Genomic DNA, 15,996 nt, shown 5'->3' on the forward strand with positions numbered 1-15,996 from the left:
TGTTGTAAGAGGTGAACAGAACCCTCTAACGTTCACACCCCAACCAGATTAGCAGCACCAACAAAAGGCAGCAAAGACCACGAAGACTGACCTCACCTCGCAAGTGCAGCTGGAAATGTCCGAAAATTAGTGTTGGATGCCCCAACCCGGCCACGCCGTGAAGACCACGTCAGGACCAAGCAGAGCTCATGCCAGGGCGAAGCTTCAGAAAAACCTGCCTGAGCAGATCCCCACGTTCACGGACTCAAGAAAAGACCACACTATTATTCCATTATATCAGGCGATGCTGAAGAAGCATTCAATAAAATCCAGTATGACAAAAGTAATTAAGAGATGAATACGTGTGACTTACACACAAGCAGGAATAGTGTTTTGCACCTGGTTCTTGGCCGTAGCCCAAGTGACAAGCCAGTGCCTGGCCTCAGTAGCTATGCGGTCAGTGCACTTTGTGGAGTGAATGAACCAGGGAGTGCCAAGCTTTGGGCAGGTGAAGAAGAGCTACCAAAAGCTTACATCACCCTTAAGGGGACAAAGCCTCCAACAGCCCCTTTCAGTCTGGGAACAAGACAAGGGCGCCCTCTCCCGGTCACCGTCCATGGGCGCCCGGTCAGCACAGTGGGGCGGGACCATCCCGTGGGGTCGGGAGCTGGGAGGCAGGAGACGCAGCTGTTGTGCCTGCCACTGCATAACCAGTGTCCCAGAAAACCGCTGCCATCGGCAAGATTTCTGGGCACGAGATCACGCCACATTCCTCTCCTGGCAGCAGTCACTGTTGAGAAAACGTAACCAAAAACACCACGTTCAACAAGATTAAAACCAGACAATCTAGGAAGTAACCAAACAAAGGAGCACAAGAACCTCCTGGAGAGAATTTTTAAATTCTAACAGCGGGCATCTTAACGCTAAATAAGTAGACATCAGGCCATGTTCATGGACGTGATGACCGAACGCTGCACGCCGTTGGCGGTCCCCAAAACTCATCGGCAAATTCAGCGTCAGTCCTACCAGAATCCCGCGTTCTCAGTGCCTGGATAAACGGGCTCTAAAACCCGAACAAAGAGGAAAAAGGCCTGAGAACACCTACGCTAGAGAGCACAGAAAGGAGTTTCACGAGGAAGCCGTGAAACCAGGTGATAAGACTGTTTCAAAGCCACAATGACCGAGCGGCAGGGCACCGGTACCGGGGCAGGAGGTCAGCAGGACAGAGCAGGCGCGCACTCAGGACGCAACCCGACACGCCAGGCATGGGGTGTGAGCACAAGGACCGTCCGCGGGACCCATGTTGGCTCACTGCCTGCAGATCTAAACAGTGTGGGGTCCTCATCTTAGGTCATCTTCCAAGTACCTTCAGTGAGAATTAAAACATAAACGTGAAAAACAAAGCTTTCAAAGCCAAATGAAGAAAATATAGAAGAGCAGAGTATGTCTGTGACCAAAGGCGAGAAAATCCTCTAAAACTCAATACCGTGAGCCTCTTGCACAAGGGAAACTTCTATTTGGTGGAGAACATCACGGACAAAATGATCAGATGCGTGAGAACACGGGAGAGCTCTTGTGGCAGCTGCGTGGCTGAGAACCAGTGGGAGAGACCAGGGAGACGGTCAGAAGAGACGCGTGGGGGGAGGCGGGAACGTGATGTTTCCAGGAGGGACCCGGGGACATGCAGTCAAAGGACAACACAACCAGCACCGAGACGCGCTTTCCTCCCCGTCCCACCACTCAGATTCGCCACACTGGGAGGGCGACGCGGAGGAGGAGCAGGAGGAGGAGGAGGAGGAGGAGGGAATCTCGGTGCTCAGCTGCCACCCCAGTAGTCCAGCCATTCTGGAAGGAAAAGTGAGCCTCCGGTGCCACTAACTGTACCCATATCCTGTGAGCAAAAACCCCAGCCCTGGGACGTGCCCCAGAAGACCAGCGGGGCAAACACACAAGAGGATCCCTGGTGCCTTTAGCCCTTCCTGAGAGATTTCCACAAGTGACCGGCGGCCACAGAGTGGGGGACGCCCAGGAGACCAGCCAAGCAACGATTCCGCGTATGGAAAGCACCCCAGACAGATCTCGTGCCGAGGGAAAAGTGAACAAGATGAAATGGGATTTCGCTTCCCTGGGGGCAGTATCATGGTTCCAAATTTCTAAGACGCACACACAGTATGTATTTTCCCTGATGTACGTCTGTGGGGAAAATCCCCATGACCAAAGAAGGTGGGTTTGCACTACATTCCCGGGAAGGGCTGTCCAGGTGCAGGGGGGAGAGGAGGCTCAGAGCCAAGGTACAGACACCAAAAGCCATAAATTTGGTCAGGTCCCCCTCTACCAAATTAAATTAAATTGCGATCAAGGCTAGCCAAAGACTGAGGCTTCGTCCCGACCCATCAGTCAGGACAGGCAATGCCCTGAGCTACTATTTGATCATGCTACCTGCGTCTTTGTTTTCACTGGATAACAAGTTTTTAAAACAATCCTGGAATTTATTTAAAGGTTCATTTAATGTCATTACATTTATTAAACTTAACAGTTCTTGGACTGCGCCAAGATCAAGTCAATCTCTTTACTGACTGGAAGCTGGGAAGTGCAAGCAAATCCTCAGAGCTCTTCAGACTCAGCCGTGCCGCCAGGAGCGGCCACGCTCACCGTCAGGAGGCCTGACTTCCCCGAGCGGGAAAGCAAGAGGCCAGTTAATAGGGCTTTAGGTGCGGCCTCATCACGGCATGCACTCAAGGGACAGAAACTCGGTGACTCAGCTTGAGAGACATTTGAGGTAAATATTGAAAGCCCATGACCCCTGCACGTCTGTATCCACTAAGACTGTATCGGACAAGAAGACTTTCCTGGGATTTGTATTCATTTACTGTAAAGGACATCAGCGTTACAGCGTCTACCCCAGGCCCTCAGCCAACACGCGTGGGTAGTGGAGGGAAAGTGAGTCACCCAGCACAGAGAAGGGGAGTCCACTCTAAGGAGGCAGGTCGTGTCCCGCCCCGTGCTCACCGTGCCTTCCGGGTCCACGAGCAGCAGGTGCTTGGCCTGGCCATTGTGCATTCCTGTGAGGACGAAGGAGCCTGGGTTGGTGGCGCTTTTCCGGACCAGGAAGTCCCCATCGTTCTTCAGCAGCCCTTCGGCCTCCTTCCGGCTCATCTCCCCTTGGTACCAAGGCTCCCCTTCCAGCTCCTCCAGCATCTTGGCGTCTGGGGCTCTGGGGGTGACGGGGCTGATGCACTCCACGGAGGCCGCTTTGCTCAGCACAGGCCCCAAGGACTGGTTCCTGAGAGCATCTTCAAAAGGTTCTGTCAACAACAATCACCAGAAACAAGTGAACCCCCAAGAAGAGCAAATATTAAAACGCACAAAGTGATTGATGGAAATGCCAAGACAACTTCCATAAGAAACAAACCGACAAAAAATGACCGGTAATAGAAACCACAGCCCAAACTTTGGCACCTTTTTCTGACTAGTTGGGTTTCCCGAGACAGCTGGGTGCTGCGCCTTGTACCAGGGATTCAAACGCACCCTCTGTCTAACCAGTTAGAACGACTTCACTTTTGCACGCTGCCCCAGGCCACGCATTATACAGACCACCTACTGCTTCTGGAACATCGGCTAGCCTTTTAACAAATCTGCTTCCTGCTGAATGAAAACCTGCCAATGCTAACAGAAATACATGAAAAGGAAGATAATCTGCAAGGTTAGACTTAGTGCAAAACCTATACCCAGCTGTCCGATGTTTGTTTCAAAATTCTTACATCTGGCAAATTTTTAAAAGAGAAGAAAATGGACATTTTCCAGGTGCCCTTGTGTGACTTGGCCCAGGCTAGGAGCACCACCTCCCCGTGGCCTTCATTTGTGTCTGTGTGAGTGTCGGAGATGGAGCATGACCGCACGCCCTTCAGGACACACTGCCCACCGCAGGCAACAGACAACAGCAGCATGAAAAGTCCCCAAGGACATCGGATGAAACCTTGACTCTCCATTTTCAAAGGAGGTAATATGCACAAAAGCTCTCAAAAATGCCCACGGTGCCACACAGTGGCAGTGTAAGGCGTGATGACGACAACAGGACCATGCCGACACGCAGCACGAGAACGGGCACAGCTGCATCCCCAGAGTCCAACGTCATCCCTGGGATATAGTCCATCCCCACAGATGTTCAACAAATGCTCTAGGAGGAGACCAGTTGTTAGTAGAGAACGGGCAGGAGTCAGGTGAATAAATGAAACTCCCATCAGGGCATTTCGATACTTGTTACAGGGTTCACAAATCTGGGAATAAAATCAGGTTAAAACTGGTGCCAAAATTAGATTTTTTTTGTTTTTATCCTATTTTTCCTGATTACCTGGAGTAGTTGAAGGCTGTATTATAGCATTTCTACACCATCACCAACACCACCATCGCTATGAAGACCATCACCATTGTCACCATCATCACCCTCACTGTCACCATCACCATCATCATGACCATCATCAGCATCAATATCACCATCATCACTATCGCCACCATCACCACCATCACCATCACCATCACTATCACCATCACCACCATCACCACCTTCACTTGCCACCATCGTCAACATCACCACTACCATCACCACCATCATGACCACCATCATGACCATCACCACCATCACCATCACCATCGCCACCATCACCAGCACCACCATCACCATCGTCACCACGATTATCATCACCATCGCCCTCACCACCACTACCGTCAGCACCGGGAGCAGCTCCATCACCACCACCATCATTATTTAGCTCTTGTGGTTTAAGAGAACAACACAGAGTGCTGGCTTAATTCTTCCCCCAGACTTTGCGATAACAACCAGCCTCGCCAGGGCCCTTTCTTCTTCTAGTCTCCCCTTCTCTGCTTTGGGAGCAGGTGTAGAAATGGATTGACGACAAAGGATGGTTCTGGTTCTTGCTTTTCCCATCTCAAACCCTTGTCTTATCTACCTCTTCTCAGGCCTGGAGCCAGAAGTCACTGGTTAATTGACTAAAATAAACAGTGAACATTGACCATAAATACTCATACTAAACTGCCTTTGGGAGGCATCATTATAGCTGGAACAGAGGCTCAGAGAGCCTCCACTTTGCCCTGCGTCTTGGGAAAGTGGCTTCATACTTCTGAGGCTGTTCCCACATTTTTTAAGAGATGGGATTTGATTTGATGATCGTTAAGGTGCCTGCAAGCCCCAAGAGTCTCCGATTCCTCTGTCGGTGGTGATTGTTGCAAGTCAGAATGGGAATCCACTGTCTGGGAAACCAAAGTGGCTGAGAAGAAATAGACTTTTGCTGGCAGGAGGCCGCCAGACTGTGGCAGCACGCACGCACATCCTCCTGCCCACACAGCCCCCATAGAGTGCACGCCGCACCGGCAAGGCTGCCCTGACCAGCCACAGAGCCATAGTAACGGTGGCTACATGCAGGACCGTTGCAGAAATTAAATAAAGTAACGGGTGCCTAGCCTGTGGTAGACACTTGTTAAATTCTCAAGGAATTCCTCTGGCCCGTAAAAGTCTCAGGGAGCTGACAAAGCAGCATGAGGATGTAAAGCTCTTTGGGAACTCGGGAAGCTCCTTCGAAGTTCCTTAGCCACAATTCCCACTTTCATTACTGAGTTCCTGGCTGATTTATGCTCCCAGCCCGCATGATGCTGAGGGTCCACAGCATGTGTCCCCGCCCTGCTGAGGAGCTTCCTGTCACACTCCCCGTCCTGTCTGGGGGTTCACCAGGGTTGTCACCTGCGAACACAGCATGGTTACTCACGCTCCACGGGACCCTCTGTTTGGCTCCCTTGCAGACCCCAGTAAGCAGAACGGTACGTGGCCCACACGAGATGCTCAACGGAGAGGAATACGAGAGAGCAAGTGAGTGTGTGTGCGGGAGAGCGAGTGAGTGTGCGCAAGGGAAAGCGATCCAGCGTGCACGCGCCAGATGGCGGATCACTTCCTCGCGTTCGTGTTGGGCTTGGTCAACCGACTGGGGGCTCTGTGAAGCAGGGGCGTGCATGCCACACTGGCATCCTTAGCCACTGATACAGAATTTGTCCCCTTACAGCTGACCAACATTTAAGTGAAAAAACGAGTGCTTTTCGTGTGTGTATCATTTGCCTTGACACATGGGCGGCTCTTCAAGAGGAACGTCAGTTCAAAAAAGAGGGGCAATGCTCTGCCCCCGGAACTCAGGGTTGTCAGCCCCAAGCAGAGGTCAGCCAAGGTCAAAGCCTCGAAAAGCCCACTCACAACCCAGAAAAGTGCAGACAGCCATTGCTGCTCATCAGGACGCTGCTAGCAGAAAGAATGTTAATGGCACAGGTTTCAAAAAGAAGGCATCGCAGAAAGCGACCTCAGAAGACAGGACACACAGACGAATGGCAACCCACTCATGTCGAAGAGGTCCTTCCGCGGGCTGCTTTCTGCGCTGCTGCCCGACGCCGGCGTGGCCTGAGGCGGGAGGTGCTGGGCGTTCACGTACGTGGGGGCTTCTCCGGGGGCCGTGTGCGCTTTCCCCTCCGGCATGCCGTAGATATCCAGGGACCCTGCAACAAGGAAACGAGCCGTCTCTTTCTTACAACGGAAAGGGTGGTCATTGGCGAGTCTGCCTGTAAGCCGCCCCCTGCACTGCTCCCCCTAGACGAAGGCGATCCTACAGGCTGCTAGATAATTCCTCCCGTGGGTCCCCATCGGCTCAGTGCCCCTCTTTGGACCCTGTTCATCGCTGTGGTGTTCTGACCAGGACAATTTCCCAGCCTTCTTGTCAAAATGCGACGGGATGGCCTGTGAGGGTGGACACATGATCACTAGGTCCTGACCGAGACCCTAGCCCTGACCTGGGTAGGGAATTGGAGCGGGCCCAGTGGGGCCGAGGCTCCCGGGTCCCCGTATCCCCTTTACAAAGGCCGCTGACCAAGGAACAGAGCAGAAGAAACGGCCTCGTTTCAATTCCCCTGTTTTGCCTTTAAGTGTAAGTGAGTGCTTTGTACGTTGACTCCATTCTGGCAGCGCAGGAGGCCCAGGGTGGGCATGTGGCCGAGGACCCCCACCCACAGGCTGTGCCTCCAGGGGACCTCCTAGCCGGGCCAAGAGTGTGCCGAGCCCAGCCCGCCTCCCTTTGCCTCTCACCTTGCCTGACAGGTGTTTGCTGCCAGTCCTCGCCAAATGGGTCTCCTAAGTGTCTCCCCTGGTAGTAAGTTTGCTCTTTTCCTGCAAACTACAGACACATGTAAATACACAAAGAGAAGAGGCATCGTCTCCCCCTTCCCCACCTGTAAACGCCACAGTGCAGTATGAGGGACCCCAGCAGAGAGTAGGGCGCTTTCCCAGTTCCTCCCGCTTTTCCCTGCAGGCCTCACGGTGGGCGTTCGGTTTTGGGAAATAGGATTGCGTGGGTGTGAGGAAGAGGCTGCCTCGCATCAGAACTCCATGCGCGCATCCCGTTTTCATTTTCCGCCGCCATCCCTCCCTCCGCGTGGCCAAAGATGAGCCCTTAGTGCAGCGGCTTCACTCGTAAAGTAAACTTCGGGTGGCGCGCTTCTCCGCGTCGGATCACGCCGCCCACAGCCACGCACACCTGGCCAAACCCACCCCGCCCGTCTCCGTGTCACAGCTATTGACACTTGATGTCACTGTTATTTTGTCACTTTTTTAGCATCATTATTATTTGCACAAAGTAGGTGACATCAAAAAATTCTCTATAATGAAATAGAGATACTATAGCTCTAAAAAAGCAATTGCCTTACTGGCATACTGAGTTGGAGGAAAAGTCAAAGAAATGAATAAAAGAGAAGGCTCTTGAAATTCTCACTATTTTAAGGGCCCACATCCACTCTCTTTTCAGGGAACACAAAGCACCCCAGGCCTTTTAAAAGTCTTGACCTCTTTCTTCACTGAGCTCCCATAATGGGACTTGTCCCAAGATGGAGGAGACCTCAGACTCCTATCTCCAGAATCACAGTATAGTCCCAAGATACTGATTAAAACCGTAAGATGTTACAACAAATGCCTCCCCTTCTTCTCTACTTGGGGTCATCCCAGGGGAGAAAACTGGTAAATTATCCTGTCAAAGACCGGACAAAAGGCAGCCTGCCAGTTAAGTGGAGGAAGAGAAAAGGAAATAAAACTCAGGTGGCCACGACCCAGGTCGGGGTCCAGGACTTACCTGGGCTGTGTCGGGGGCATGGGGTCTGGCCTGCAGCCGCACATCCACGAAGCCCCCTGGAGGAGGTGTCTTGCTCGGGATGTTGTTGTAGTACGGGTGGTCTGAGCCGTCCCCCTCCTCTTCAGTCCACGGCTCATCCAGACTCTGCATTCTGTTAGAAGAGGATTTTCCAGAGCTTTAGCCAAAAGTTGAGCTTGTCTTCCAAATGAAATCTAATGTGAGGACCTGCTACCCCAGACAAGAGAGTTAGTGACTCTCTCCTCACTATCTAGATCTCAACCCTGAAAAGCAGATGAATGGTTTGGCCGGATACTTCAGCCTTATTTGCAGTTCAACCTTCTGGAAAATTTCAACCGTATTTGAAACAGGGAAGAACTCCTTTTTCAAAAGGACATTTAATTAGGAAAGAAAAGATTTGTAGCTAGAGATAACCAGATCCTCAAGAACATTCATTTCAATAAGTTAAAGCAAAATCAACTAAAAAGTGGAGATTTTAGTGACACAAGAAAAAATGACAGAGTGAAAATCTCTGAAAATTCTCTCTTCCATAAAACAAATAGGAAACTAGCAAAAAAATTTTTTTTCAGGGTCAACTTTTTCAGAACCCTGAAAATTAATCAGGAGTTTGCAGCAAACCTGTGTGTGTGTGTGTGTGTTTAAGCAAATAGCTATAACAACGAAATGCCACAAGAATTTTAACTTGCCCTATTCCTGTCTCCACGGTAGGCTTGAAAACCAACCGCCCACAATCAGAGTGATAACCAGCAGCCTGGCCATCATAGGAGGGGACCAAACATCACTGAGTCTCTTTCAAAGCACCCATTCCAGAGAACTTGACCTGTCTGGTCATTCCCTAAAAGACCCCATTCCAAGGCTGTCTTTATTTGACCTGATTCAGAACTTGTCCAGGGGAAAAAGTCTCTTCCCCAGTGGCTTTATAAAAAACAATTGGAGGCTAGTGTCCAACATCGTGGCTTCCTGAAACAGTGGAGAGCATTTGGTATTATAACAAACCAGTAGGTAACAAAGAGGGGGCTATTGAAAAGCTTAGAAGGAAAATCTGGGCAATAGGATGTCCATAGGGACTTTGATAAGCTTCAGTGTGTTTCTGGAAGTAAAGAAGACCACATGTTTGTGTAATACTGTATTCGAGATCTGGGTTGTGTGCCTGCTTAGGGAAAATGTGAAAAGGTCTTAGTTCTCACCTCTGGTTGAAGCCTGCATAAGCAGGAAGTAAAGGGTAAAGGAGAGTTGTCAACAGCTTGGCTGAATGTTGAAGGAGTGCCCCGATACACAAACAGCTCCTCAGCAAATATGGGGAGACTTAATGTTCCCAAGCATTGAAGGAAATCTCTCTCTAACCATTAGCTAACTAATAAGGAAAGCAAACAGAGTTGTCACTGTCATATATGACAAAGAATACAGATTTTTTACAGTGTTATCTTGGAAAAGTCATTAAAACAAACAGCCACGACAAATAGCAACAAGAAATCCTGAGGAGGTGAGCTTCTCAAAATTTGCTACTGTATTACTTAAAATTTCCAGTTTCAAAAAAATTAGAAAATACGCAAAGAAATAAGAAAGCATGACTGATGTGCAAGAAAAAAGACTATCAACAGAAACTTTTCCTGAGGAAACTAAAATTGGGGACTAATGAGACAAAGATTTTAAATTGGCTACTCTTAATATGGAATAAAAGAAATCATCAACAAAAAATAAACATGAGACTGTTGTTTCACCAAATAGGGAATATCAAAATAGAGGTAGAAGTAATTTTATAAAATAACCAAATAGAAAGGCTATAAATTAAAATGTTAATAACTGGAATAAAAAATTCAGGGGCGCCTGGGTGGCTCAGTGGGTTAAAGCCTCTGCCTTTGGCTCAGGTCATGATCCCAGGGTCCTGGGATTGAGCCCCGCATCAGGCTCTCTTTTCAGCAGGGAACCTGCTTCCTCCTCTCTCTCTGCCTGCCTCTCTGCCTACTTGTGATCTCTGTCTGCCAAATAAATAAATAAAATCTTCTAAAAAAATTCATAGAGGAGCTCAAAACAGGTGTGAACAGACTGAAGAAAGAATGACAGAACTTAAAGATAGGTCACTTGAGACTATCAAATCACAGAAACAGAAAGAAAAAAGAACTAAAGAAAATGAACAGAGCCTCAGAGACCTATGGACCCCATTAAGCAAACCAACATACACATGAGGGATTCCCAAAAGAGAAGGGATGGAAAGGGGCTGGAAGGAGACACATGAAGACTTCAGGGCCAGAAACTTGTCAAATTTAATTAAAATAATTGATTTACACATCCAAGGAGCTAAAAACAGAAAAAATACCCCAGAAAGGATAAACTTAAAAAGCTCCATACCTTAACACATCATAATCAAGCTGTTTAAAGCCAAAAAGAGTGAAACTTGAAAGCAGCGAGAGAGAGGCCACTCATCACATGCAAGAGATCCTTACTAATATTACAACTAATTTCTCTTCAGAAATAACTGAGGCCAGAAGACAATGGGATGGCATAGTCAAAATACGGAAAGAAATACTGTGTACCAAGAAATCTATATCCAGTAAAATTACCTTTTGAAAATGAAGCAAAAATTAAGACATTCCCAGATAAAAACCAAAGAAAATTCATTACAGCAGATCTTTCCTATAAGAGATACTAAAGGAGGTACTTCAGGCTGAAATCAAGCACTAAACAGAAACACATATCTATACGAGCAAACAGAGAACATCGGCAAAGTTAACTACACAGGCAAACTTAAAACACAAGATGCAAGAACTACAGGTAACTACACTAATTAGATGACCTAGACGAAATAGAAAAATTCCTACCAAGACTCAAACTACCAAAACTTACTAGGGAAGAAATAGAAAATCTAAATAGACCTGGAAAGAGACTGAATTAGTGACAATTAAAAAAAAACTCATACTCCCAAGAAAGCTCTGCATCATGGCTTCCTCGTGAATTCTATCAAACATGCAAAAAAGAGTTAACAGCAATTATTTATAACTCTTCTGAAAAATATAAAAGGAAGGAATATCTCCAAACTCAATCTATGAGACCAAAACCAGACAAAGTTATTACAAGAAAAGAAAGCTGTAGACCAATAACTGTTATGAAAATTGATGAAAAAAAATCCTTAACAAAATAAAAACTAAACCCAATAAAATATAGAAAGAACTATACACCATAACTAAGTGGGATTTATCCCAGTGATGCAAGGTTGGTTTAACATTTCAAAGTCAACTGTTGTAATATATCATATCAATAGAATAAAAAGAAATACCAAATACTTATCTCAATAGACACAGAAAAAGCATTTGACAAAATCCAACATCTTTGCATGACAAAGATACTCAATAAGAATAAAGGGACATTTTCACAATAAAGGGCATGTGAGAAGTCCATAGCTAACCAATGGTTAATGGTGACAGACTGGGTGTGGTGTTTTCTTCCTAAGGTCAGGACAGGATAAGAATGTCCCCTCTTCCTACTTCTAGTCACCCTTATACTGGAGATTCTAGCCAAGGAAATTATATAATAAGAAATTAAAAGGCACTGAAGTAAAACACAGAAGAAAACATGGGTAAAAATTTTTGTAACCTTGCATAAGGCAATTGTTTTTTTTTTTGTGCCAATTAACTTCACCATTTATTTTTTAATTTAAATATCTTATTTAATTAAATTTGTTTAACATATAGTGTATTATTAGTTTCAAAGGAAGAGTTCAGTGATACAATACCCAATGCTCATTGCATCACATGCCCGCCTTAATGCCCATCACCAAGTCATACCATCCCCCCACCTCCCCTCCATACCTTTACTTTATTTCCTAGAGTTCAGAGTCTCTTATGGTTTGTCTTCCTCTCTGTTTTTATCTTATTTTATTTCTCCTTCCCTTCCCCTATGTTCACCTGTTTTATTCTTAAATTTCACATATGAGTAAAATCATATAGCATTTTTCTTTCTCTGACATATTTCATTTAGCATAATCCTCTCTAGTTACATCCATATCACTGCAAATGACTAGATTTTATTCTTTTAGATGGCTGAGTAATATTCCTCTGTGTGCGTGCGTGTGTGTGTATCTTCTTTATCTGTCATCTGTCAATGGACATCTGGGCTCTTTTCATATTTTGGCTGTTGTGGACTAGGCAATGGTTTCTTACCCATGACACTAAAAACAAAAGCAACCGAAGAAAGAAAATAAGCAAACTGGAGTTCATCAAAATTAAAAACCTTGTACTTTAAAGGACACTCAAGAAAACAAAAGACAACACATGAAATGGGAGAAAATACTTGTTGATCATATATCTGGAAAGGGACTAGTATCCAGAATATATGAAGAACTCCTACATCAATAAATGGGCTACAGATCTGAGCAGGAATTTTTCCAAAGAAGATACAGAAATAGGGAATAAGCACATGAAAATGGCTTAATCATTGGTCATCAGGGAAATGCTAATGAAAATCACAGCCAGGGGGGCCTGGGTAGCTCAGTGGGTTGAGCCTCTGCCTTCGGCTCAGGTCATGATCCTGGGGTCCTGGGATCAAGCCCCGCATTGGGCTCTCTGCTCAGCAGGGTGCCTGCTCCCCCCTCCACCCCGCCCCGCCTGCCTCTCTGCCTACTTGTCATCTCTGTCTGTCAAATAAATAAATAAAATCTTTAAAAGTAAAAAAAAAAAAAAGAAAATCACAGTCAGGGTAAGGTAGGATAGCTGTAATCAAAATGACGTAGAGAAATTGGAGCCCTCACACTTGGCTGGGGAAAAAGTTGGCAGTTTCTCAAAGAGTTTAGCATGAAGTTACCAAGTGATCCAGCAACTGCAGCCCCTGGTGTTTACCTGGAGTGCTGAGCACTCTATCCACACGGGGACTGTCCACAGCGTCACAGCAGCATTACTCACCCGAGCTAAGGGGTGGGCCTGGACAAATGGGGACAAAATAAAGAAGGGCCATCCAAGAGGAGGTCGAGGTGTCCAGTGGAGGGTTATTTAGCCCTAAGAAGGGCTGTGCTAGTAAATTCTACAATGTGGACGGATCTGGAAAACATCCTCCTAAGTGAAGGAAGCCGCTCATGGAACTCTGTATGATTCCATTTATACAAAATGCCCCAAACTGGCAAATCCACGAAGACAGAAAGATTAGCGGTTGCCCGGGGAGAAGGGGGAGAAAGGGGAGAAAATGGAGGTGACTGGTCATGGGACTGAGATGATGGAAATGTGCTTGTATCATCTCTGAACACGTGAAGTATCACTAAATTAGATGCTTTCCAAGAGTTCTATCCAAGAGTTTTTTTTTTTTTTTAAAGATTTTATTTATTTGTCAGAGAGAGGGAGAGAGAGTGAGCACAGGCAGAAGAATGGCAGGCAGAGGCAGAGGAGGAAGCAGGCTCCCTGCGGCAAGGAGCCCGATGTGGGACTCGATCCAAGGACGCTGGGATCATGACCTGAGCCGAAGGCAGCTGCTTAACCAACTGAGCCACACAGGCGTCCCTATCCAAGAGTTTTATTTGTGTTTTATCACAAATTAATTATATATTAATTTTTAAAAGCAGAACAGGGAGCATTAGCTACATTTGAATTGTTTGTCATGGTCTTCTCTGGTTTTGTGTTGAAAATGACCTTGGATTTCCATAAGAAATATTACAGGGAAAAAAAAATCTCCCAAGGAAAATCAGACCACACCAAAAAAAATCCCCATTCATTTGAAAGAACTATTTTTGATTTCCAGCTGGAAATGGGTGCTGAATCCAAATGAGAGTCTCTCCCCCAATAATGAATACAATGAACAAGAAATAATTCACAAAAAAAGCCATCCACTCACCAGCCGCAAGAGAAGAAAGGCGAATCGTGTGCTGAAACATGTTACTGAGATATTCGGGGCAGCCTGGTGGGCCCTAACACTGGCCCACTCCCTCCACGCCCATCTGTCCATGTCTCCGCTCCAAGCCGTGTGGGCGACAGAGCTCGATGCACCAAATTCTCATACCTCTAGCTCTTACTAACCAAGTTGGAGAGACTTGGCTGGAGGGAGTGAGATGGAAACCAAGGAGCACTCCCCACCAGCAGAAGCCTCTGTGCTGCTGGTCCCTGGGATCTTGGCAGATCACGAATAAAACAAGCCAGGGGGCACCTGGGTGGCTCAGTGGGTTGGGCCTCTGCCTTCGGCTCAGGTCATGATTTCAGGGTCCTGGGATCGAGCCCCGCATCGGGCTCTCTGCTCAGCAGGGAGCCTGCTTCCCCCCTCTCTCTCTGCCTGCCTCTCTGCCTACTTGTGATCTCTCTCTCTCTCTCTGTCAAATAAATAAATAAACAAGCCAGTGCCCCCTAGAGTCAGGTCCCTGGATGGGACACAATGCCGGCTGTCCCCAGCTAGAACAAAAGTAGTGTCCCCACCTCTCCTGTGCTCTCAGACCTGTTCAGTGGATGTGACCAGTAGCTTGTCAGATGAGGTCACGTGGGTGTCAGTCGGGTCCCCTCGGTCCTGTCTGCTTTAGAAATGGTATGCCCGTACTTGTGTTTGGAGTCGAAGCCTTTCTCCACAGATAAGAGCGCATCTACTTCACTGTCTTTCCCCAAAACTTTTTCAAACTCAATATAAAAAAATTCTATAGAAAAATTCCTACCTTCGGTACCTTCCCAGAGAAGCAAGGCAACTCCCACAGGCATTTTTGTACCTATTTTTCATTTATTTATTTGACTTTGATGCAACATTTCCAAAGTACAGAAAAGCATAGTAATTAATATAAAAGATACATCTCCACCATGGAGATTAAACAAGTGTGAACATTTTGCTCTGTTTGCTTCCTTTTTTTTTTTAAAAGAAATAAAATGTGTTAAACTTACTTTGGAAGGATAGATATATCAAATTAACAGTAAAATGTGAATAGTGGAATCTGAGAGATGTTCATTGTAAAATTTTTTCTGGACGTTGGAATATTTTCACTGTGAAGTGTCAGGGAGGGACCCCGGCCAGAGTTCAGTCCCGCCCCATCACCCCATCCTGAGATGCTGTGTGATTGGTATGTAATAATCTTACACGCTTTTGTACTCTTCATACACACGCTTTTATCCATGAACTACATGCACAATTTTATTTATGGTTTTAAAACCTCCATAAATGTTTCCTTTTTCACTCCTTTTAAGATTTTTTAGGTTTATTCTGGTAATACACATATACCAATCTACTTTAATGACTACATCCCATTGTATGTAAAACTTAAAGTCGGCAGAAGAGTATGTGAACTACCAAATTTCTATTCAGCTTGTGCAGTTAATGGATAGATGGTGTGTGTAAGAACACAGTCGGCCCCGTTCGTCCGCACTCCCTGCACACAGGTGCGTCTGAATTCTGGGACGTGGAATTTACCACTTGGGAAAAATTGGGGTCTTACCAGGCATGTCCCCAACGGGTGTCTTAAAAGGCACTTCCCAGGAGATAAGAGGATGGTTTAAAATCGTCAGTCATAGGCATCTGAGTGGCTCAGTGGGTTAAGCTTCTGCCTTCGGCTCAGGTCATGGTCTCAGGGTCCTGGGATTGAGCCCCGCATCGGGCTCTCTGCTCGGCGGGGAGCCTGCTTTCCCCTCTCTCTGCCTACCTCTCTGCCTACTTGCAATCTCTCTCTCTCTCTGTCAAATAAATAAATAAAATCTTAAAAAAAAAAGTGTTAGGAAAGGGAGCAAGCTCAGAGGGAAGAGAGGAGCCTTCGTCATAACGAAGGTAAAAGTAGATGCTGCCTTCACGAGGAAGCCATAAAATAGGGCTGCAGACGTTGGAGCAAGAGTGGAAAACAAATTCAGGAGAAATAAAGTTTCATGGACGGTGAACACAGCATCAG

At 46.7% G+C, this 15,996-nt stretch overlaps 1 protein-coding gene across 1 annotated transcript in view; it reads right to left on the reverse strand.

Annotated features, from left to right (window-relative positions):
* Window positions 1-15,996, reverse strand: part of SHC3 (SHC adaptor protein 3) — an 89,988-nt gene that overhangs the window by 10,071 nt on the left and 63,921 nt on the right. The window contains exons 8-11 of the mRNA XM_044266085.1: window positions 8,151-8,301; window positions 7,115-7,202; window positions 6,376-6,531; window positions 2,989-3,284 (exon numbers count right to left, since the gene is read on the reverse strand). Of these exons, the coding sequence (XP_044122020.1) occupies window positions 2,989-3,284; window positions 6,376-6,531; window positions 7,115-7,202; window positions 8,151-8,301 (691 nt within the window). The remainder of the gene's footprint in view (window positions 1-2,988; window positions 3,285-6,375; window positions 6,532-7,114; window positions 7,203-8,150; window positions 8,302-15,996) is intronic.

This window comes from Neovison vison, chromosome 9 (assembly GCF_020171115.1).
Source record: "Neovison vison isolate M4711 chromosome 9, ASM_NN_V1, whole genome shotgun sequence".
Classification (NCBI taxonomy): Eukaryota; Metazoa; Chordata; class Mammalia; order Carnivora; family Mustelidae; genus Neogale; species Neogale vison.